Source organism: Lepidochelys kempii, chromosome 19 (genome assembly GCF_965140285.1).
Source record: "Lepidochelys kempii isolate rLepKem1 chromosome 19, rLepKem1.hap1, whole genome shotgun sequence".
NCBI lineage: Eukaryota > Metazoa > Chordata > Testudines > Cheloniidae > Lepidochelys > Lepidochelys kempii.
This window is the reverse complement of record NC_136398.1, coordinates 11,382,609-11,405,756: the sequence shown is the minus strand read 5'-3', so window position 1 is coordinate 11,405,756 and position 23,148 is coordinate 11,382,609. Positions and strand designations below refer to the sequence as shown.

Below are 23,148 nucleotides of genomic sequence, written 5' to 3'. Positions count from 1 at the left end.
AGACGCCCACGGGCCACGAGTCGGGTGTGACACTGTATAGAACATGGGTGACGCTTTATGTTACGGTTTGTCAGGTCTGATAATCTTGTGTATATGTTTGTATCCCCTTTGTATTATGAGTTATAGATATGTAGGGCTTATCTGTATTTTCAAACTTGTGCCATGTTCTGGGTGACATCGCCAGACAGGCTGGCATCGGCACGGTCTAGCCTGTTCGATGACCTATCACGGGTCATCAGCAGTACGATGAACCCATGGAAAGGAACCAGGGAAAAATACCTTATGAGTCAGCAAGACATGTAGGGGCAGGCCTGGGCACAGAACTCTAAGGCTTTTCCATGTTTGTGTTTGGGACACAGGAAGTACCAGCCACATGGCCAGAAGAATATCAACGGCAGCTGCATCATGTCCGTTTTGTCTTCATTCCTGCCTTCCCTGGCGCAGCCACCACCGACCTGCCAACGGACACCTGGGCCCTGCCCCTTCCCCGAGGCCCCCGCATCCCTCCTCCTCGGGGCAGGGGAGTGAGGAGGGAACACGGCAAGCCAGGGGTAGGCGGGAGGGTCTGGCGGGGGAGTGAGGTGGCTTGCTCGGCCATGTGCTCAGCCCGGTGGCTCGATGGGGTGGCCTGACGTGGCTGGGGTGAGCAGGCCGTGGGGCTCTCCCAGGCGCAGTGGGGCCCTCAGGGCTCCTCCTGTTACAGGGGTTCAGGGCTCTGCCGTGCATGGGGGCAGGGCCTCGGGTGGAAGAGGCGCAGCCAGTGGGCTAGACTCCCCAAAGCGGGGATTCACCCGCCACCCATGTTCTTACCTCTGGAATAACTTTTCTAGAAATAAAGCTCTGAACAAAGGAGTGAATGACCCATCTAAGCTGTGGATGCGTTCCAGAAGGACTTTCAAGCCAGCAAACTCACCAACACCGCTAAGAACCTGATATACGGACTTTGAAATCTTATATATGTGTCTGATTGCTTTACTATTTAACAAGTCTCTTCTGGTGCTTTCTTTTTTTTCTTTATAATAAACCTTTAGTTTTAGACGCTAAAGGATTGGCTGGCAGCGTAGGATTTTGGGTAAGATCCAAATTAATATTGACCTGGTAACGTGGCTGACCGGCTTAGGTGCTGATTGGGAGCCAGAGAACTGGAATGTAATAAAGAGGGCTGTGTGATTTCTTTTCTTCTTCTTTTTTGCTTCTTGCTAACCAGTGCGGGGGGATCAGGAGCACAGTTTATGGCTGGTTGGTGAGTCTAACTTCAGTGTTAACCACCAGTCTTTGGGAGAATCTGCAGATGGTTCTCCTTTTCACAGCCTGCCCTGACCTTGGCATTTTCAGTGAGGGCTGCCCCGGGCCACAGCAGGGGCTCACCCTACACCAATCCATGTCGCTACGTGAAGTGTCTGGTGATGCCCTATTTGTTTTTTAAATCACAGCAAGACAAAAAAAATCCATGAACAAGCCATTCATAAAGCAGCAGCCGCAATGTGGGGGGAGGAAGGGTGGTACCCTTCAAGGACAGTAGCGTCTGGGGTGAATCCATGCCCCAACATTGGGCTAAACTCTCGCGGGAACAAGCCAAGCCAGACTCAGCATCCTGGGAGTAGAGCCTAAGAATCCATAGCCAGCTCCTGCCACCCCTGAACACATGGCTCTGCACGGCCTCCACTGGTACCATAGGAGCGCTAGGGGAGTCTCTGCTCCTAAATCCAAGGCCACGCAGAATTGTCGACCCATGCCAGCGTCACCCATAGGAGTAATTCCTCGCAGCTCTGGCCTTTGCCTCTGGGAACCCAGCTACACAACCACCCCCAGGACCAGGCTGCCTCCCAGACCTGCGTCTGCCTGAGCCTCTCTCCAAACCTTGACGGAATCCATCAGTCAGCGACGGGGTGAGCGTGCGGCTGACAACAGCCAAACACACCAGCTCTGAGCGAGCAGTTCCTGTAATACCCTGGGTGCTGCACTCTGTTCCTTTCAGTGACGTATGACCAGGACTGCTGAACGTCAGAGCGCAGGGGAAAGAGACGGGGGAGCAGACAATGCAAGCAGCAGGTAGCCCCCTAGGCCGTGCCCCCTCACCATGAACCATCTCCCAAACCCACAGGCAAGCCTCAGAGAATCTTGCCCTTGTTCTCGACAGAGACATCTTGAGTGCATGGCTAACAGGGGCCAGGGGAGGGTTTGCTGACCATGACCCGAGCAGCTAGGGGAAGGCCCAGCTACCCGCCACGCCTCCTTTCAAAGGGGTAGCTGGGCTAGTCCCAGAGCTAATTCCTGCCCTGCTGGAATGAGAAAAAGAGGCGACAGCTGCTGGGGGAGACCCTGGCTATCCCAGCGGCATGTGCACTGGTGGCAGGATCGGGGAGCCATGAGATCTGGGCTCTAGGCCTGGCGCTGCGGCCCCAGGCCGGTCACACTGCACCACCCCGTTGGGAACTATTCCCCACCTTTGTAAAAGCCTCTAAGCACCCGGGATGAGCAAATTCCATCCAAAGACCCAGGCTGCTCATTAGCAGCAAGGGGGAGGAGCCCCTTGGGCAGCTGGGCAGCCCTGAAGAGCTCCTGCTGGCCGGGACTTTGTCAGCCTTGGCCCTTTTCTAAGGGGAAAGCCTCTCGCACTGCAGGAGCTCAGCCTGGGGCGCAAAGCGCAGCAATTACCTCATCACAGCCCCCTGCGGCCGCTTTGCGCCTGCGCCTCTTGCGCGATTAATTCCCTCCAGCTCGTCAGACGGCCCGCTGAAAATAGCAAATTGCGATGGACTTCACGCGCTGGAGCCGGGACTCTCCACTCCTGCCTTGTTGCTGCCACCGTGTGGCCACATCCCAGAACTGCGGGTGAAGAAAGTGTCGTCCCCCCCCCCGGGGGGGAACTGCAGCGTTTTTGACCACACAGCTGTGACTCTGGTAAGGTTGGACACCGGGGATGGAGAGTTTGAGGCCGCAGGTGCTGAGGTGGCAGCCCGAGCTGCGGCTGAGCGGGAAGAGGGCTGTAAAAGCCCAGACAGACTTAACAGCTTCTGCTGGCGTGAAAATTCTGATTCGGGCTGGTCTCCGCAGGAAAGAAAACGCTGGGGCCGGCCCCTCTGCTGGTGAACTCTTCAAAGGAGCCACACTGATTTACGCTGGCTGCAAATCTAGCCCCATAACTTCCAAGATTAAGGACCTGCCGCTTCTCATCACTATCTCCAACTTTATACTCCTTGCTCCAGCCACTGCTAAGCAAAGCAAGACTGGACCTTAGCAGCCCTGGGACAGGAGGCCCAGAGAACCCAGCCTGCTCCTGACAGGTTTGCTGGCAATTCAATAGCTTGGATGCCTCCCCGGGAGTCAATTCTAAAGCAGTTCACCCAGGGCAGAAGCCCTTCAGATAAGCTGCAAGCCCATGCTCTCTGCCTTTACAGAGGGGCCAATGGCAGGCCCTGACCCCCGTGGTTGGGGTTCTCCGCCACGGTCTTGCCTGTGGCAAGATTGCTCCATCAAACCCAATCACTCTAAGAGCGTGTTCCCCCTTGTGCAACATGAGAAGTGGGGCTCTGCCACTCCTTTAGTGCTTTGAGATCCACTGATGACAGGCACTTAGAATTGCAGCTGGGCTCCCCAGCCACCTGTGTTTTGCAGGGCGAACCAATCTCACATTGTTCAGACCCATGTAAATGGCTTCCCCAGCACCTGGCCCCTAGTCGCCCCTCTGCCAGCACCGCGCAAGCTGAAGCAAATCACATCAGCCGCACAGCTTGGCCTTCAGCCACGGGGAGATTAGCCCCACAGCTCCCTCAGCCTGGGGACCCGCCCTCCTTGGAAAGCGCCTAGCCCAGCATGAAGAGACAAGTCCAGCCTCGCCAGGCTGCCACGGAAGAGACGCCATTTTCATTAAAAAACTAGAACAATACATTAACGTGGCAGGCATTAACTGGTTTAAAACTGGCTAAATGATAGGCCTCAAAATGGAACTGGAACCGGGGAATTGTCTTCCAGCGGGTTTGTTTCCTGTGGGGTCCCACCGGGATCAGGTCTTGGCCCTACGGCTATTTACCATCTTTATCAATGACCTGGAAGAGAAATTAAAATCATCACTGATACAGTCTGCAGTTGACAGGCCAGTGGGGGGAGCGGTGAATGATGAAGAGGGCAGGTAACTGCCGATCACCGTGGTCCCTTCTGGCCTTGGACTCCATGAAGCGAACAGAGGAGCCCTGGAGCAGGGGCTCAGACTAGCTTAAGGGCATGAAAGTGCCTCACACATTCACTGGTCAAGAGGGAACCGCAGTTCCCAGTAACCCCGGGGGCGGAGTGGCTTGATCCTTCACCACTAACTCCATCCAGGCAGACCGAAGCCTTTGGTGAACCTTCTAACCTCCAGCCGCCCCTGGGAGGTCAGCGCTAGCCCCACTTACGCACAGGTTAAACAGACAAGCCAAAGCCACGCAACCAAATTTACGGATGATACTAAACTGGGAGGAGTGGTAGATACGCTGGAGGGCAGGGATAGGATACAGAGGGACCTACACAAATTGGAGGATTGGGCCAAAAGAAATCTGATGAGGTTCAATAAGGATGAGTGCAGGGTCCTGCACTTAGGATGGAAGAATCCAATGCACCGCTATAGACTAGGGACCGAATGGCTCGGCAGCAGTTCTGCGGAAAAGGACCTAGGGGTGACAGTGGACGAGAAGCTGGATATGCGTCAGCAGTGTGCCCTTGTTGCCAAGAAGGCCAATGGCATTTTGGGATGTATAAGTAGGGGCATAGCGAGCAGATCAAGGGACGTGATCGTCCCCCTCTATTCGACATTGGTGAGGCCTCATCTGGAGTACTGTGTCCAGTTTTGGGCCCCACACTACAAGGAGGATGTGGATAAATTGGAGAGTCCAGCAAAGGGCAACAAAAATTATTAGGGGTCTGGAACACATGAGTTATGAGGAGAGGCTGAGGGAACTGGGATTGTTTAGTCTGCAGAAGAGAAGAATGAGGGGGGATTTGATAGCTGCTTTCAACTACCTGAGAGGTAGTTCCAGAGAGGATGGTTCTAGACTATTCTCAGTGGTGGAAGAGGACAGGACAAGGAGTAATGGTCTCAAGTTGCACTGGGGGAGGTTTAGGTTGGATATTAGGAAAAACTTTTTCACTAGGAGGGTGGTGAAACACTGGAATGTATTGCCTAGGGAGGTGGTAGAATCTCCTTCCGTAGAAGTTTTTAAGGTCAGGCTTGACAAAGCCCTGGCTGGGATGATTTAATTGGGGATGGGTCCTGCTTTTGAGCAGGGGGTTGGACTAGATGACCTCCTGAGGTCCCTTCCAACCCTGATATTCTATGAACCTGGGCCAGGAATAGGATCCGGGAGGCTCACCCCCCTCAGCCTTTTGGTCAAAGCTCTAGGCTTTCCTGCCATGCTTTTCAAAGCTACCCCTATTTTGGAAGCAGAGATGAGGGCTGGAGAATGGAAAGGAGCTAACAGGGCCTCGGCCTTAGCAACCAGTCAGATCCACAGCCTAACGCAGACAAGGCCCCGTGTAATCCACAATTCCTCAGCTAGGGAATGCACCCCCTGTCCCATTGATCTGTGCTCCAGTGGAATTAAGCTTCTAGCGCTGATGGTTTGAAACAAAGGCGAGCCTGGCGACAGCAGACAGCTCTGCAGAGACAGCAAGGGCTGGAGGCATAGGAAGGCTATCACAGACGGCAGAGCTGCGGAGGGGAAGGCTCTTGCACCAGGGAAGAGTATAAAAATATTGTTCGGGCATGCAGGAGTGAAATCAGGAAGGCCAAATCACACCTGGAGATGCAGCTAGCAACAGATGTTAAGAGTAACAAGAAGGGTTTCTTCAGGTATGTTAGCAACAAGAAGAAAGTCAAGGAAAGTGTGGGCCCCTTACTGAATGAGGGAGGCAACCTAGTGACAGAGGATGTGGAAAAAGCTAATGTACTCAATGCTTTTTTTGCCTCTGTCTTCACGAAGAAGGTCAGCTCCCAGATTACTGCACTGGGCAGCACAGCATGGGGAGGAGGTGACCAGCCCTCTGTGGAGAAAGAAGTGGTTCGGGACTATTTAGAAAAGCTGGACGAGCACAAGTCCATGGGGCCGGATGCGTTGCATCCGAGAGTGCTAAAGGAGTTGGCGGCTGTGATTGCAGAGCCATTGGCCATTATCTTTGAAAACTCGTGGCGATCGGGGGAAGTCCCAGATGACTGGAAAAAGGCTAATGTAGTGCCCATCTTTAAAAAAGGGAAGGAGGAGGATCCTGGGAACTACAGGCCAGTCAGCCTCACCTCAGTCCCTGGAAAAATCATGGAGCAGGTCCTCAAGGAATCAATTCTGAAGCACTTAGAGGAGAGGAAAGTGATCGGGAACAGTCAGCATGGATTCACCAAGGGCAAGTCATGCCTGACTAATCTAATTGCCTTCTATGACGAGATAACTGGCTCTGTGGATGAAGGGAAAGCAGTGGACGTGTTGTTCCTTGACTTTAGCAAAGCTTTTGACATGGTCTCCCACAGTATTCTTGCCAGTAAGTTAAAGAAGTATGGGATGGATGAATGGACGATAAGGTGGGTAGAAAGCTGGCTAGATTGTCGGGCTCAACGGGTAGTGATCAATGGCTCCATGTCTAGTTGGCAGCCGATATCAAGCGGAGTGCCCCAAGGGTCAGTCCTGGGGCCAGTTTTGTTCAATATCTTCATTAATGATCTGGAGGATGGTGTGGATTGCACCCTCAGCAAGTTTGCAAATGACACTAAACTGGGAGGAGAGGTAGATACGCTGGAGGGTAGGGATAGGATACAGAGGGACCTAGACAAATTGGAGGATTGGGCCAAAAGAAATCTGATGAGGTTCAACAAGGACACAGAAGAATCGCATGCACTGCTACAGACTAGGGACCGAATGGCTCGGCAGCAGTTCTGCAGAGAAGGACCTAGGGGTTACAGTGGACAAGAAGCTGGATATGAGGCAACAAGGGCACACTGTTGACAAGAAGGCCAATGGCATTTTGGGATGTATAAATAGGGACATTGCCAGCAGATCGAGGGATGTGATTGTTCCCCTCTATTCGACATTGGTGAGGCCTCATCTGGAGTACTGTGTCCAGTTTTGGGCCCCACACTACAAGAAGGATGTGGAAAAATTGGAAAACCACAAAAATGGTTAGGGGATTGGAACACATGACTTATGAGGAGAGGCTGAGGGAAATGGGATTGTTTAGTCTGCGGAAGAGAAGAATGAGGGGGGATTTGATAGCTGCTTTCAACGACCTGAAAGGGGGTTCCAAAGAGGATGGCTCTAGACTGTTCTCAGTGGTACCAGATGACAGAAGAAGGAGTAATGGTGTCAAGTTGCAGTGGGGGAGGGTTAGGTTGGATATTAGGAAAAACTTTTTCACTAGGAGGGTGGTGAAACACTGGAATACGTTACCTAGGGAGGTGCTAGAATCTCCTTCCTTAGAAGTTTTTAAGGTCAGGCTTGACAAAGCCCTGGTTGGGATGATTTAGTTGGGGATCGGACCTGCTTTGAGGAGGGGGTTGGAGAAGATGACCTCCTGAGGTCCCTTCCAACCCTGAGATTCTATGATCTAGCAGAGAAAGGAGGCTCACGCTTGGTGATCAGAGAGGGATGTGGCCAAGCGGACGGGCTGGTGCAAGTTTCAGGAGGTTTTTAAAAACAAGGGGGATGAAGTGGATCTGGAGGGGCCAGGGGGGGTTGGCCAAGAAGTTTGGGGTGGGGGTGACTGAAGGAGGCCGACTGGAGCTTACAGAACAGTAATTCAGGGACATAATGGCAGCTTAGGCTAGATCTGCTTTTTTAGTGACCGGGGCTTGCTGGGAAGGTTCGTGCTGTAGCCAACAGCCCCCAGCTTTGCCTGCCCCAGTGCTGCCAATTCCCCCGCTGCACCGGACGGGGAGCAGAGATCACTGACACCCCAGCCCAGCAGCCACACGCCTGGCAGGCAGCTCATCCTGGGGGCCGCGGCGGAGCTGGCTTGCGACACCAGGCACTCTAGTCTCTCCGGTTCATGAGGAACTCATTGCTTTCCCCACACTGCACTGGGCAGACTCTCCCTTGAAGCAGCCAGTTCAGAGCTGGGGTTGAGCAACTGGGGGCGCAGGGGGGAATAAAAATATGTTTTTCCTTCCACCAGCAACGAGTTCAACCTTTCCGAGAAGCAGCACCAGAAATGTGTACAGAGACCAGGCACCCCGGCAGCTTTAGGAAGCATCATTAATCCATCACGTGAAAGCAGAAAGACACTACGGCCAAGGGGGAAGAAGGGCAGGGTTCACCCCTATAAGTGGCTAGGTATTTTTCTGACACCTGTTTAAAAATAAATGACTCCCCAGCTTCCCACCTGCCCTGCAGCGAGAAGTGCATTTCTTAAGCCCATTGATGGGCGGGGGCACCAGCGTTAGAAGCAGCCGTAGGTCAGACTGAAAGCGAAGCACCTGTCAAGGCGGGATTGGGTGTCTTCTCTCACGAGCACACGGGCGCTGGAGAAGCTCGTGGGTTGGGGAGGAAGTGGCATCTATTGGGTTAAAGCGCAGGGCAGCGAGCATTATCCAATTAGGTGCTAACACCGTCAGACCCAGACCGCAAACTCTGAGGGAGGGACCATCTTTGTTCTGGGTCTGTACAGCGCCGAGCGCAATGAAGTCCCGATCCATCACTGAGGCTCCTAGGCATTCCTGCAATACACAACCAACCTCAAAACACACAGGGCCCACGCCTGCCTTTCTGCCACGCCAGGAGTCCTGACTCCCAAGCCCTGCCCTCACCTCTAGGGCACACTGCTTCTCAACCCAGGGGCAAGTTTGAATGGGAACATTTCGTTCAGACCAGCTAGGAAAGGCGCTGCAGAAGGCTCGGTTTGTGGCTGAAGGAACTGGAACCAAGCCTGGTTCTTAGCTGCATGAACACAGATTGCACGGGAGAGTTAGAAGAGCCCTGGTACCCAGACAGCGCCATGATGGGCACCCTAAAGATACCCAAAGAAGAGAAAATATTGTTAGATGTATTATTCTGTGCTACAATTTAAAAATTCATATTTGAAAAGCAGCTGCCCAGGGTAGTAAAACAAAGCCAACTGCTCTGGGTTAGTCTCCCAGCGTTTCACAGGGCCCAAGAGACACAGAAAAACATTCCAAATTAAACCAAGACATCTCTCCTCTTCAGCGATGAGCCACACTAGGGGTTATCAAAACTCGATTTATTCCAATATTAAAAGTTTACAGTTTCCTGCCTCTCTTCCCCACTCACCCTGCAAAATATTTTTAAATTCTTTTTTTCTTAAAAAAAAAACAAAAAAAACCCAAAATTATTATATGAGCCATTGTACAGTTTCCCTGTTCCCTCCCTGATATTGCTATAACTTAACATATAAAACAGTTCTTTGCAGAACCGCGGTTCTTATTCAAGGTGTTTGGAATGCAGCTGCAGAAGACAGAGTGGGAGAGGGGTAGATGGCCTGGCTAATTAGACACACACAATCATCCAAGGTACTAAATCAGGCTAGTTACTTTGAGTGATCTAATGCATAGTTGGAATTGGTTTCTCTTCCTCCTCTTCAAGGCCTATGTAGCAAATTAAAACCCTAACTGGGGGGAGGGGAGGGCACAAAAGAGTACAAACAAAAAGCCAACAACAAAACCGTTCTCTTGCTGAAAGTCTCCAAAGCCGACGGATACAGGGAGTGAAGACCGGCTGTTGCAATTCTAAAAGCAGGTGGACACAAGAGGGAGTTCAGTGATGTGAAACCATGCCTCTTCCTGGCTCTCGTCTGCATCCGCTAGGGAAATGGAACGATTTGACTAGACAAATGATTTGCTCAAAACTTCACCCACCTGCAGGGTTTAGTCTAAGACAATGTATTCAAATGCAACTGTCCGGGGTTGCTCTTCGAAAGTGGTCTGATTTGCAAAGGTCTTGAGCGCTCCCAACTTCCAAGGGAACTCCAGATCGCTCAGCATTTTGCAGCTGAAACCGAGGCCAGCTACTTAAGAACTTAAACAAGGATCTCAGAGACTGACTTCAGAGAGTCCCGGTTGAGGAGTTGGGCCGGAGTCACAGTTCAGGTGACATTAGAAAACCCCCCAGGAGAGACCAGAACACTTCCTCCCACCTATCTGCCCTACACCCCTCCCCAGGTTAGATCCTCTGCCTCCGGACCTTACGCTGCTCTGAGAGGCACGTCCGCTGTGATCACACCGGCTAGCAAATCACGCAAGCAGAGGGAAGGAGCTGGGGGACGGATGGCCGGCCTCGGATATCTACAGTAAAAAGAGACTCGGCCAACAGATACATAAAAGTGACTCAAATCACACGAGGCCCACGGGAGAGCACTAAGGAAATGGGAGATGGGGAAGACAGGGACTGGGGGATTTGGCTTTCGGGTGCTGTGGCCTTAAAAAGTTTGAGACACCCAAGTCCTGTTGCATATAAAGGGGAATGCCAGCGTGGCTGGGCCCGGAATTGTTTAAAATGGTGGGGAACCCACTTTGCCATCACACTGGTAAATCAGCTTCGGGGTGACCAAGCGGGGAGGAAGAGGAGGAGGAGGAAGTGAGCCCTGAATACACCAGCAAAGCCGCACGCTTCCAGAGGGGAAAGGTGTCTCTGAAAAGCCACACTCCAGCCATGCAGACTCTGCCCCTAGGATTAGAGTAAGAGGCAGCTGGTGTCAGCTGGGGGGCTTCCCCCCACAACTCTGCAGACAAATCAGAAGGTCTCAGGAAACTACCAGAGGCCAGTCTCCCAAACCCCACCCCTGAGCCACTCGGGGGGGGAGGGGGGGGGTCCCCAGCGTTACTGCTGCACAATGCTGCGTCATCAACTCTGCTCCTTTTCTCTGGCCAGCAAGACGGTGTGCTGCCCCCCACTGGACACAGACAGGACGATGCGATTCTCCAGCTGCTTGCCAGTCATCTCCACGGGGCTCCAGACGTCCTCCTCTTCCCCTGTGCCCAGCTGGTAGTTGGTGCCCATGCCCCAAGCAAACGCTCGCCCTGAAGACAGACAGGGACAGACGCTGATTGCCCACCCAACGCTGGAGACCGTGCTGCGTGCCCGGAACACGGACAGATCCGAGCGGGATCCTGGGGCGAGGAGGGGAAGTGGCTTTCGAACCCAGCACTTGGGCGCGGGCAGAGTGTTAGCTTCCTGTGAGTACTCGTGTTGCCAGGACTCAGCCCTGCGGATGCTCCAGGGAACGGCGAGGCCGAGACTCCAGATTAATACTGGCTTTTCTTCACATGAAGGCTCCATTCATAAAGGGTAACAAAGTGAACCAGAGGTGGTTTCATATGTGGTTAATCAATTGCTGGGGGGATCCAATAGGCGGCTTGGAGCCACTTCTAACACCCAGTGCGCATGTCCAGTTTCCCCATTGACCCTTTATAAACAGCGCCTTCACAGAAAGATATTTTTGCAGCGTTTGCCCAGCTCGAACTGCGTGCAAACGGCATGCAGTGCCAGGGTGCCCACCACCCACCACCAGGGGCTGTTCTGCAGGGGGACTGGATTAGTAACAGTATATGGAGTCTTTCCCCTCTAGGTCGGTGGTTCTAATCCAGGCCAGGCAGGGTTGTTATTAACCTTGTTGGCTGACGGCTGGGGAGCTGGGGGTATGTAGCAATTCGACTGTCTCAGTCTCGGCTCCCCATATACTGGTGTCTATCCTGCAAAGATCTGCCTTGTCCACCCTCAGCACGATGGGTCAGGATTGCGTGGGTCTCCTCCCCTCACCCCCACCCTTCTCCCGGGGGTCTGTGGATCAAGCCTCAGGCCCAGCGGGCGGGTGGGAAAGCCCATAGCTTCCCTGGCTTGAGGATTTTAGCCTGCGGGGCTGTCACAGCCCATCGCTGCTTGCCAGCCAGGAAGGGACAGGTATTAGCTGCATTCCTGGCACCAAAACGGAGGCGCTAACTGACTAGGCTCCATAGTCGCGTGTTACCCACAGAGCCACCCCCTCACCCCCTCCACTTACCTTCCTGGGTAACAGCATAGCCAACAGACGCCCCGCAGGCAATGGAGGAGACGCTTGGCAGCTCCGGGATGAGGGTGGGCATGCTCTTCTCTTCTGCCCCTTCTCCAAGCCCTAACCGGCCGTACTCTGCCCTGCCCAGGCTGTAGGCTTTCCCTGGCACAGGTAGGAAATGCAAAAGACACATTACTCCTCAGGAGCCAAGACCACCCCGGATGCATAGAATTTACATCACTCGGGTACCTACCTCAGTCACCCCACATACGTCCGGCCCCCTGCCAGTCAGATCTGGCTAATCTCAGGCATTATTCCTTCCCCGAATTGCCCTGTGTGGAACCCAGCAGCCTGCAGACCGCTCCAGGCCAGCAGCATGCAAACTGAGCCATGGTGAGAGGACACAAGATGGAGACCGACACTCGCTTAGATGCCAGGGTCCAAAGCCAAGAAGTTGCTCCTGATTCCCGTATTTGCTCAGCCCCGTCCCACCCCCACTGCCTGCTAGGGAGAGACGAGCTGCATTCTCGGGACATGTGCAACCAGAGTTAGCAGGAGGACTTCAGTCTTTGCTTGCGCTGAACCTGGTCTTTTGGGGAAGGACAAGGGCATGAAGCACTTTGGGGGGGGGGAAGGGTCTGTGTGTCTGTATGGGCCTCACAAGCCCCCCATCAAGCTTCTTGCTCTCTGACACACAGATCCAGCCAAGCCAAGGCCCTCCTGCACTAGGAGCAGTTACTTATTTCTGGTTATTAGCAGCATCCATGAGCCTTTTGTGATTCTGTATGTAATGCAATCAACGTTGGGACTGCAGCATGGTGTCCTCTCATTTACCAGAGAGGTAGCGTGGTCTAGTGGATAGTGCACTGAACCGGCACTCTGGAGACCTGGGCTCTATTCCTGGTGACCTGGGCAAGTCCCGCAACCCCCTCCATCCCTCAGTTTCCCCACCTGTAAAATCGGGATAAGGACACTGACCTCCTTTGTAAAGCACTTGAGAGCTACGGGTGAAAAGTGTGACAGAAAAGCCAGGTGTGATTCCCACAACCTTGCTAGGAAAGAGACCGAAAAGTCCCCTTCACCATGGACTATGCTGAACATCCCAGCGGCAGCCACAACCCACGTACCAGCTCAGCACAGAGAGCTGCCCATGACCTCATGAATGCCAAGGATCTTAGGCTCAACCGTCACCCCAATCCCAGTGCCCTGGCGCTGGGAGACAGCGGCCCAAAACCAAAGAACTGCGGACCCCCGCCCCCCTTTGGTTCACAAGCAGCTGCCCCACTCACCTTCCGAGTCCATGCACACCGTGTGGTGCTGACCACCCGAAAACCCCACCCAGGACTTGGTGGAGTTCTTGAAGGATGTCAGATTCTGGGGAGCAAAGCAGGGCTCGGTGTCCTGCGTCCCTGCAAGGGGGGACAACGAAAGCCAAGGAAGTCAGAGACAGGTGAGCAGACGCCCCGCCCGCAGCCGGCAGGTCACCCCCAAGCCTGCTGCAGGAGAACGGACGCACTACACCACGAGACTTAATCCACGGTGCTTAGCCTGGACGGGGACCATCAGGAGACAATCCAAGAATGTCCCACCTGTTCTGTATCCTGCAGCCGTTATTAAATGCACAGACTTTGTGCCATGCAAAACCTCTGCTAAAACCAGTGGGCTTTTAGGGTACACCTGGGAGGAAGGGGGTGCTTGACAAGAGCCTGGTACAGTAAGAAATGCCCAGAGAGAGTCACCTGCATTGCTTCCAAATACGTGCTCCTGGAGGTCCGAGGAGCTGAGAGCATCGGTGCCCAGATATGGGAACAGGCCACGTGTGGAGTTAGCAGCGCCGGAAGGAGCCTTCTCATCTATCCCAACTGTGCCCGGCTTCCTACCATGTCAGTGAGCAGGATGCAAGCAGGCCCCTTGCTTTAATGGCACCTTTCTTCTGCCACCGGGACCGACCACACACGGATGGGACAGAGCATTTAGCAGGGCACAGGACCTACCAACTCTGTGGGAGGGCCCGGCCTCGAACACCTTCTCGCATTGAATTCAATGGGAGCCGTGGGACAGCCCGAAAATTCAGCACTTTCTCAATGGACAGGTCCCTCTGAGGCGAGAAAGACCACCTGGCCCCTCTGCGGTCAGGCGCAGGGATACAGCCCACAGGGGAGCTATTAAAGATCCCAGCAGCCTGGCCACACCCGGACACTTTGGAAAGCGTTACACAAAGCCAGAACAGTGGGCGCGCCCGGCTTGCTGGGGCCCAGCTAGATAGTTTGGTGTTTTCCTTCATTAACCAATTACGCTCGACTCAATGCTTGAACAGCAGGGACAGAAAGGAAGGCTGGTCCGTGGTCAAGGCGTTGGATGGGGCTCAGGAGGCCTGGATTCTTTCCCCAGCTCTGCTACACACTCCCCATGCGTGACCTTGGGCAAGTCACTTCATCTCTCTGCACCCCACTTTCCCCTCGGTGAGACACCACTCCCTTTCTCCCCTCCGCCCAGGCGTCTACCTGGAGATTCTCTCACTGTGCACACATACAGCGCCTAGCGCGGAACACAGACAACACCTCACCCAGCTGGTGGTAGTTCGAGAGGCCGAAGCCGTAAACGTGGCCCTCCTGGGTGACGGCGAAGGTGAAGTATGCCCCGCAGAAGGCGTCCTGGAAGCGCACCCGGCCCTTGCCACTTCTCCCCTTGAGAGGGACACGCTGAGGCACGAGGAGTCGTTCTACATGGGAGACGAGAGAGCAGGCTGCAGCGAGGAGAGCCAGGGACAGGTGCCCTCCCCACAGACACATCTGGGGGGGGACGACAAGCCTGGCTGGCCTTTCAAGTGCTTCAGTCAGTCAAGCACAGTGTCACTCCAAGCTGGACAGTGCCCCCTCTTGGGGCCTTAGTCTCCTGGCGCTCTGTGGGGTGGAAATCCCTTCACAGGCTCATCCGTCAGCACCCAGCCCTCCCTTGCCCCACACCAGGGATCTGGAGACTGAACAACTCAAGCCGCTTGTCTAAAAAGAAACTTGGTAGCCCCCGCGGAGCCAGCACGGGGCTGCCCAATACCCTCTCCTCGCTGACAGAGGAGTCAGCTGGTATAAGAGAGACTTGCCCATGTGTCCTGCCCTCCGGCAGCGCTGCAAACCCACCCCCCTGCCTCTGATCTATCCTGTTTCATTGCCACCAAAGAGTCACTCAGCCAGCCCCCAGCAGGACAGGGCTGCCATCGAACCAGCTCATCTCCCCAGCTCGGGGCCGAGCGTGCCCACCTGTTACATGGGGAGGTGTAGCTCCCAAGGCAGGAGGGATCATCACCAACAGCACGTGCCAGGGAGCTTAGCTCCGGCAAAAGCAGCCAGCTTGGCACCCTGGAGACTGCAGTCCAGCCAGCTTCTGCACCTCCCTACTCAGCGAGCCCACGTCCCAGCCTGGCTCGGGGAGGACATCAGTGTCTATAACCCCCCTAGCCCATAGTGTCCTAGCAGGTACTGGCTCAAGGGGCCCCACCAGCGCGTATCCCCCTCGCGGCATGAAGAGCAACTCACGTAAGCCTTTCCTTCCTCCCCGGTTGGCAAAGAGCTCCGGCACCCTTCCCAGCTGGCCCTGCTCGCCACAACCACACGTGTACAGGTCCCCGTCCACGGTCAGCAGCACTAAGTGATCGTTCCCTGCGGGGACAGAGAGAGGGCTAGCACCAGCCTTGGGACGCCGATCCCCGTGCTGCGTGCCCGCCCCTGGTACCCCTCCCCGGGGCCAGCAGCACGGCTGGGTAACACTGGAAGATTGCCGGAGAACAAGCCTCGCACGTCAAGTCCCATGCTAAAGCGTTGAGCGTTGAAGTCCCACGTTAAAGCGTACCAAGTATGAACTCGGTAAGAGGCCCTGGAGTTTTATGCCCTGCACTAACCCTGGACCAGCAAGAGGACAGTTTCTATTGGCATCTAATGCTAACTCCCTGTGTTATTTGCTCCCTTACCAACCACGAGCACCAAGCCACCTCTCCCATCTGACCCCAACCCACACATGGACATCAGCTGAGTCCTAACCACCCCCAAAACGGTGGCACCGGAAACATTATGACTAGAGTCACTGATGACTCCCCATCTACACCGTGGAAAAGTCCCTTACCTGCCCTGCCTCAGTTTCCCCACCCACGAGAGGGACAATACTCCTACTCCGCAAGGATTCGTTAGTTCACATTTGCAAAGTACTTGCAGAGAGGCTGCACCGAGAACCAATTATTATTAATGGCCAGTCAGGGGTAAGACAGGAGGCGTGCACTGGGCTGGCGGAGGGGAGGGAACAGCCTTCTGCAGCTGGTAGAAAAAGATCAACGAACCCGGTTTATTCTGGGCCTGATTTTGTCAGGGCTGCTGGAGCAGGGTTAGCGGCTTGTCCGTCAGCCTGAGTCACCTGCGCACCGAGCCCTCGCTCACCTGAGACTATTTTAAGGACAGGCACATCTAGCTGCAGCGGTACTGGAAGGGCACTCTTCTTCATGGGCTCCAGCAAACCGATGACTCCATTGTTATCCTGGACGGAGAGAGAGACGTTTAGTGGCAGAGCCCGGGAAGATGCAGCAGAGCTCCCCGAGCCAGCACAGCTCACATAGAATCCTAGAATCTCAGGCTTGGAAGGGACCCCTGAAGGTCATCTAGTCCCACCCCCTGCTCGAAGCAGGACCCATTCCCAGTTACAGCATACCCGGAAAGAGCCCCAGAGGAAGACCCTGCCGTCCTCCGTCAGCGCTGCTGTGTGACTATCGCCGGCAGACACCTGCACCACCTTCTCCTGCAGCCCCACCAGCCCCGGGGTGGTCTCTGAGCCCTCCTCGGAGGTGTCGCGTCCCAGGGCACCTTCATCGTTGCAGCCAAAGGAGTAGATCTGGAAACGGAAACATCTCACGGTGGGACGGGGGCCCGGAGCAAGGAGGACAAAGCCAGTGCAGGAGAACCCACACGCGTAGAGCAGCTGGCAGGGAGCTCAGCCATCAGCTCCCAGCCGAGGGGGATGCGTTAGCCTCAGAAGCCGCAGTTGGAGGGTGAGGGAGGTCGCCCCTTTCATCTCCAAGCACTTTAAAAGTTAGAGGCTTACAAGGTCAAGGAAACAGTCACCGCTGGCGGGAGGAAGTCGACACGCCGCGGCGTACTGGTGAGGAAGGGGGAACCCTGGGCAAGGACTCGGGGCAAGCGCCCCCTCTCCTGGAAGGTATTAGGAGAACTTTAATGTCCCTGCTGGGCAGAAAGACCATGTGGTTTCCAAGATCTCAAACAAGAGGATCTGCCTGGGGAACACAGAGACAATTCTCTCTTGATGCTCTCTGAACCCGAGGACTAGATGACCTCCTGAAGTCCCTTCCAACCCTGATATTCTATGATCACAGAGCCGTCCCATGGCGCTGCTTACCACCAGGCCAGATGCAGTACAGCGTTAACAGCTGGAGTCGTACAGCAGCAGGTTCCCCCTGCACGGTTCATTTCAAAGCCAGGAATTTTACCAACTCACAGCTCCCTCGCTGCACGCCACAATCTGCTGCTCAGAGCGAGGAACCCCAGGACAGCCCCCTCCCAACACTCTAAGAGTCCAGGCTCTGACCAGAAGCTATGGAAGGTCAGAAGGCTGCAGAGTGAGATCACAGTAACGTGATGGCACTGTAATCAGAGAGACTCTGGAGCAAGGAACCTGTTTGAGGGGGAGGTTCCAAAGGGTTTTGACCCATTGCACAAGAACAGTAATTAAGACTGCGCTTTCAGTCCAACATCTCAGTCAATCTGCTCAACGAGTCACCCAAATGAGCGTCCCCTCCCCCCATTCGATTTCATGTCCTCACTCCTTTCCCACGATCAGACTCGGATAAAGGTGCCGCAGACTCACTTTGCCCGTCTCGCTAAGGCAGACGGTGTGCATCCCCCCTGCTTCTGCCTGGACGATCTTCTCGGGCAGCTGCACCAGGGCTGGCCTCTTCCTTTCCATCACATCCTCTCCCAGGCCCAGCTGCCCGACGTCCCCCTGTCCCAGTGTCAGCACCAGGCCAGGTTCTGTCCGGTGTGATGAATGGCAGACTGGAGCACAGGAGACAGAGGGGAAAACACTTGATAAGCGAGAGGCCAGATTCACGCTCATGCAATATCACGGCAGTCAAGACGTCCTTCCCAAAGCTCCCAGAACAAGGGGCTGGCTCAGCAACAGCTAGCTATTGTGCTGGCCTTCCCATTGCAACCTGCGCTGAGCTCATGAGACCGACAGTCCCTCGCACGAACCCCACGGGAGGGTTCGTATTTAAGCAGCAGCATGTCTGGACTCCTGGGGTTCTCCTGCATCTGACTCACCGAAAGACCTTGGGCAAGTCAGCCCACGCCCTGCCTTGCTTCAGAGTCACCATCCATACAATGGGAATACAACTCCCCCTCCTCAAAGAATGGTGGAAGGATTCAGAGCAAGCTGCTTGCAGATCCTTGGGGGGCAGGGGCTCTAGAAGTGCTTGGCGTCTTTGTTATTTAGTCCAGAGTTTCTCAACCTCTTCGGGCTAGCCACAGCTTATCCTACATCAACACTTTGACACAACTCTCCCCCCCCGACTTACATCTACTATTAAAGCAAGAGTCAAAAAAAAAAGCCCTAGCAATGTTAAGCCTGTATCGTTTCTTGGCGTGTGAAGGAGGTGTCGACAGAGAAGACTTGACTTTGAAGAGAAAGGCTGCGTGGGGAGTGAAATTATCTTTGCGTGGATTGTAATTTAGTCTATCGCATGCCTGAATGCAATAAAAAAATAAAAGCCGTTCACATGTGGTTGGAGTGAAGAGTAAAGAAACCTGTCGCTTTGGGGCAGTATCACCCAGCGTTCTCGGAGGTCCTCAGTGTCCTCCACACAAACTGAACTAACCAACTCGAAAGCAACATAACCTCTAATCACAGCCTCCCAAGGCACAGCCAGAAGACCCTTTTCGTCCACAGAAACCTCCCAAGCATGAATTGAAAATGGGACCTTTAAAAAAAAAAATTAAAGTCTCCCGGCGTAAAGTAGAATTGCAAAGCACGAACTGCACCCTCGCCATCTTCCCCTGTTGTTAACCACAGGCACAGTACAAACCAGAAGACAACCCAAGGTGTGCAGGGAGTCAAGCTCAGGGAAAAGGGCAATTTGCAGTACTGCACGCTTCTGGAAGATGCCATTTCTGATGCTGACCGGCAGCGAACACCCATTGAATGATAGGGAGCAATCAGAACCAGAAAAACTGCAGAACCGGGAGAGGAAGAGTCACTTTGGCCTTGTTCCCGATGGGATTTGCCCTAGTTGCAGCCATTGGTGTCCAGCAAAATGACACAGCTGCATCTGTTCAAACTCTAGTGTAGACAGACAAAGCCACAATCTACATCCATGGAGCAGTGATCCTGGTTCCACGCGGGGATAAACTGTACTGCCGCATATTGTGGCTTGAAACTGTCTACACTAGAGGTCGAACCAGTGCGGACACAGCGATGGCTGAAATTCTGGGCAAATCCTCATTGTAGACAAGGCCAAGAATTGTCAGACTGGATCAGACCTGTGGTCCATCTAGTCCAGCACCCTGTCTCTCAAACCAGCCAGCCTCAATGTTTCAGAGGAAGGTGCAAAACCCTGAAAAAGCCACTTTACCTTTAATCTTCTTCCTCTCAGGAGACCCTTCTTCTGGTGTCGGGCTCTTCTTTGCAGCACGCTTTCCCGGCATATTGCTATAGAGCTAAACAATTGAAAACACTCCACGTTAAGACATGCACTAACCCAGAGTCTGGGAGAAAAGCAAGAAAATTGCAAAGCACAAGCTTTTAAAGGGACACTGTCAAGTTCTCCCCAGTCCTCTCTGCTAAATCACTGACACTGAAGTTTTGCAAGAGGCCTCTGGGAGATGAAAGTGAAGTGGGAGTTGGGTGTCTAATTACCTTAGCCCACTGTGAAAATCCCACCGTTACATTAAAACCACCTGGAATTTTTAGAATCTAATTTACTTTTCTCCATTCTACCCACTAATCCATCTCGGATGCAATTGTGAATTCCCAGAAAGTCAAAGCCCCCAACTGTTTCATGGCTCTATTTCCCAGAAACACTGCTTTCCGGTCCCTCGCTACAGGAGAGGTCAGAGACACAATAGTCCTTAGTCCTAAAAATACCCATTAGCCCATTACAACAGTCCGTGACTTGTGAAATATTGACATCTGAAAGCGTAAGAGGAGGAAGAGATGTTAAAGAAACAAACAGCCTGCTACTTCAAGAGTCTACTTCTGCTTTCTAGAATCATATTTTTTGTTATAATTTTATGGCCTGATCCTACAACCCTATCTAAAATGAGTGCAATCAGTGGTTCTCAACCAGAGGTCCGGGGCCCCCTGGGGGTCCAAGAGAAGGTTTCTGAGGGTCCGCCAAAATGAACCAGAGAGCAGGACCAGCATTAGATTCACTGGGGCCCAGGGCAGGAAGCCAAAGCCTAAACAACTTAGCTTTGTGGGACCCCCTGTGCCGTGGGGCCCTAGGCAACTGCCGTGCTTGATAAGCCCTAACACCGGTCCTGGTTTTTAATCTACTGGATATGCAGAAAAACACTTGTGGCACAGGTGGGCTGTGGCGTTTTTGTAGCATGTTGGGGGGGGCCTTGGCCCAAAAAAGGTTGACAAGCCCTGAGTGCGATAAGACACACACAAGCAAGGGCTGTAAGAGGGAATCACTGGACTTTAACACCTTAACAAAAGCTTAAAGTGACACTTCAGGATTTTAGGCCCAACATTTAGGGTGCATTTGACGAGTTTTCCAAAACTGTATTTTTACAAATTTTCACAAAAATATTTGCTTAAAGAGGCCCAGGCAGAGCTGACACCTCAAACATTAGTTCAATCCTTGAGGGGGCCATTTGGGGCAAAAATTGGGGATTGGTCCTGCTTTGAGCAGGGGATTGGACTAGATGACCTCCTGAGGTCCCTTCCAACCCTGATATTCTATGATTCTATGATTGCAGTATTGTGCCAGCAGTAAGAAACTGACTAGAAATTCAAGTGAAAGTGGTTAGTCAGTTTTCATTGCCCAAGTTAAGCAAAAGGTAGAATGTAAACAATGAATAAAGGGTGAAAAGGAGATTCCGTTTTTCCGGTATTCTCGGTTTTAACAAAGTAAGATGTTATTAGAAATACAGGTGAAAAATAGAAGGTTTCAGTAAGATAATCATTTTATGCTGCATCCCCTTTCATGTTTGTAAAGTGTTTTGAGACCCCCAAGTACAAGGTTATATGTGCAAAGTGATATCCTCCAAGACACCGGCATTGCAATACAATACAGCTCAATTTTAGCTCACTTGGTATCTCCCACGTAAAATTTGTTCTCAGTTTTATTAACCTGGCTATACGAGTTCCATGCACCACAAAAATCATGCCACCCACTGCTGAAATGCAGCTATACCTGGGGTGGAGCGTGGCCATAATGCTTTCTCCACAATGACCAATATTTGAAAAAAAATTGCACAAAAGTAAAGAGGTTCAGATGAGATACGGAGAAATGCCCGAGTAATCCAAGCTTCAAAGGTGCAACCAGAAAGCGCAAGGCAATGTGCAAACCCCCCCGAGCTTTGCCCACATGCGGCGTCATTGCTGGGTGACACCCTTAGGAGTAGGCGGGCGAGGCAGTGTCTTTTCCTGCACCTCACGCACCTTGTCTGGCTAATATCCTGGGACCAACGAGGCCACAACAACCACCCCGCATCCAGCCCTGACAGCGCCACCCAGAGAATTACACGCCCCCCCCCGCGCGTCCCAACCTGCAAACTCCCCCCCCAGGAATTAAGGGCCTGATGGCCCCTCCTCCTCCCCCGCACGCTCCCCTCTGCAGGGAGTCAGGACAGGTCGGCGCCCACTAGCCCCCCGCGCGCGGCGCAAGGCGCGCGAGCTGCCCCCCGCTGCCCCGGGGTTTGAAATTCCCGCGCTGGGCCGGGCCCTGCCTGTCGCACGCTGCCGCAGCGCCGCGCCGGAGGACGGGGGGAGGGGGCTGCGCGAGCGGCTCCCGGGGAACGTTCGGAGCGCGGCCGGGGGCGGGGGGCGCGCGCGCGCGCGCGGGCTGACACTCGGCGTTCCACGCGTGGAACCTTCGGACACAGCCGCGCGGCGGCCACGTGGGGCCGGCCCAGGCCTCGGCCCCCCCACCGGGGAGGGGGAGCCTGAGACCCAGGGGGCGGGGATCGGTGCATCCCCCCCAGCCCGGAGCCTCGCTTCCCCCCTGGCTACCCCGGGGCGGGGGGGGGAGGAGGACGGGAAGCGGCACCGGGGCTCTCACCTCCCTGCTGCTCCGCCACCCCGGCTGGCCCGCTCGGTCCTCTGTGCGCCCCCCCACCCCCCTGCAGCCGGAGCATGCGCGAGGAGAGCCCCAACGCCTGCCTGCCGGCCTCCTGGGCGAGCGACAGAAAATGGTGCTGGCGACCCCTGCTGGCCACTGCGCGGAAAAGCCCCGGGGAGGGAGCTAGAAACCCCCGGAAGGGGGAGAAGTCGCGGTGAATTGGGGCCAGGGCAGGGGGGCCGTGCGAAGTGCAACGGGCCCGGTCCTGCCCGCGCTCACCCCCGGCTGCAGCGTTGGGGGTCGGAGGCAATGTCAGTGGGACTCCTCGGCGTAGGCGGCTTTGCAGGGTCTGGCGCTGTGTGCCCCAGTTCTGCAACTGGACCGGCAGACGGAGAACCGCAGACAGACCCGAAGGTCCGCCCCAGCGGCGGGAGCTGCCTTGTGCAGATGCAATTGCAGCAGCGCGCAAATTCTGCGCACACGCTTAACTTTAGGCTCCAGCCACTGAACTCCACGGGCCTCATCGCACACATGGCATGAAGCGTATGCCCAAGTGCTTACAGGGTTCACTGTGCATGTAACCAGTAACCACACCTCTACTGCAAAGAACTGACATTATTCAAAGGCGTATACTTTAAGAATTCAATTTTTGCGCCCTTGTTTTGCTTGTCAGATGTTTACCATTCTGTAACTTCTAATCAATGCCATCTGCCCAAGCCCAACGCCGCAGTCCCCAGGACCCAAACACTGAAAGGGGACATCTCTCTCTCTTTTTTTTTTTTTAAATTGGAAACATTTACATTATTTTTATCGTTCACAGTGCTGTAGAAATATGAACTAGTCCGCAAAACTGCCTTCTCTTGGCCCCAGTTTACTGAGAGGAGATTTGGCTATGGCGAGGTTAGATG

General features: G+C 54.1%; 1 protein-coding gene across 3 annotated transcripts; it reads right to left on the bottom strand.

Annotated features, from left to right (window-relative positions):
- Positions 1 to 9,278: 9,278 nt before the first annotated feature.
- Positions 9,279 to 22,580, bottom strand: RCC1 (regulator of chromosome condensation 1). Of its 3 annotated transcripts, none has more exons than XM_073317663.2 (10): positions 22,520 to 22,580; positions 19,586 to 19,670; positions 17,824 to 18,011; positions 16,654 to 16,833; positions 16,386 to 16,482; positions 15,495 to 15,617; positions 14,528 to 14,683; positions 13,251 to 13,370; positions 11,971 to 12,123; positions 9,279 to 10,990 (listed from the first exon to the last, which is right to left on the bottom strand). In XM_073317663.2, the coding sequence occupies exons 2-10, from the start codon at positions 19,656 to 19,658 to the stop codon at positions 10,815 to 10,817; spliced, it is 1,266 nt and encodes a 421-aa protein (XP_073173764.1). In that variant the 5' UTR covers positions 19,659 to 19,670; positions 22,520 to 22,580; the 3' UTR covers positions 9,279 to 10,814. The 3 variants fall into 3 exon arrangements, with proteins under 3 accessions (XP_073173764.1, XP_073173763.1, XP_073173765.1); XM_073317662.2 differs by lacking the exon at positions 22,520 to 22,580 and adding an exon at positions 22,241 to 22,312; XM_073317664.2 differs by lacking the exons at positions 16,654 to 16,833; positions 22,520 to 22,580 and adding an exon at positions 22,241 to 22,312.
- Between the last annotated feature and the right edge of the window lie 568 nt (positions 22,581 to 23,148).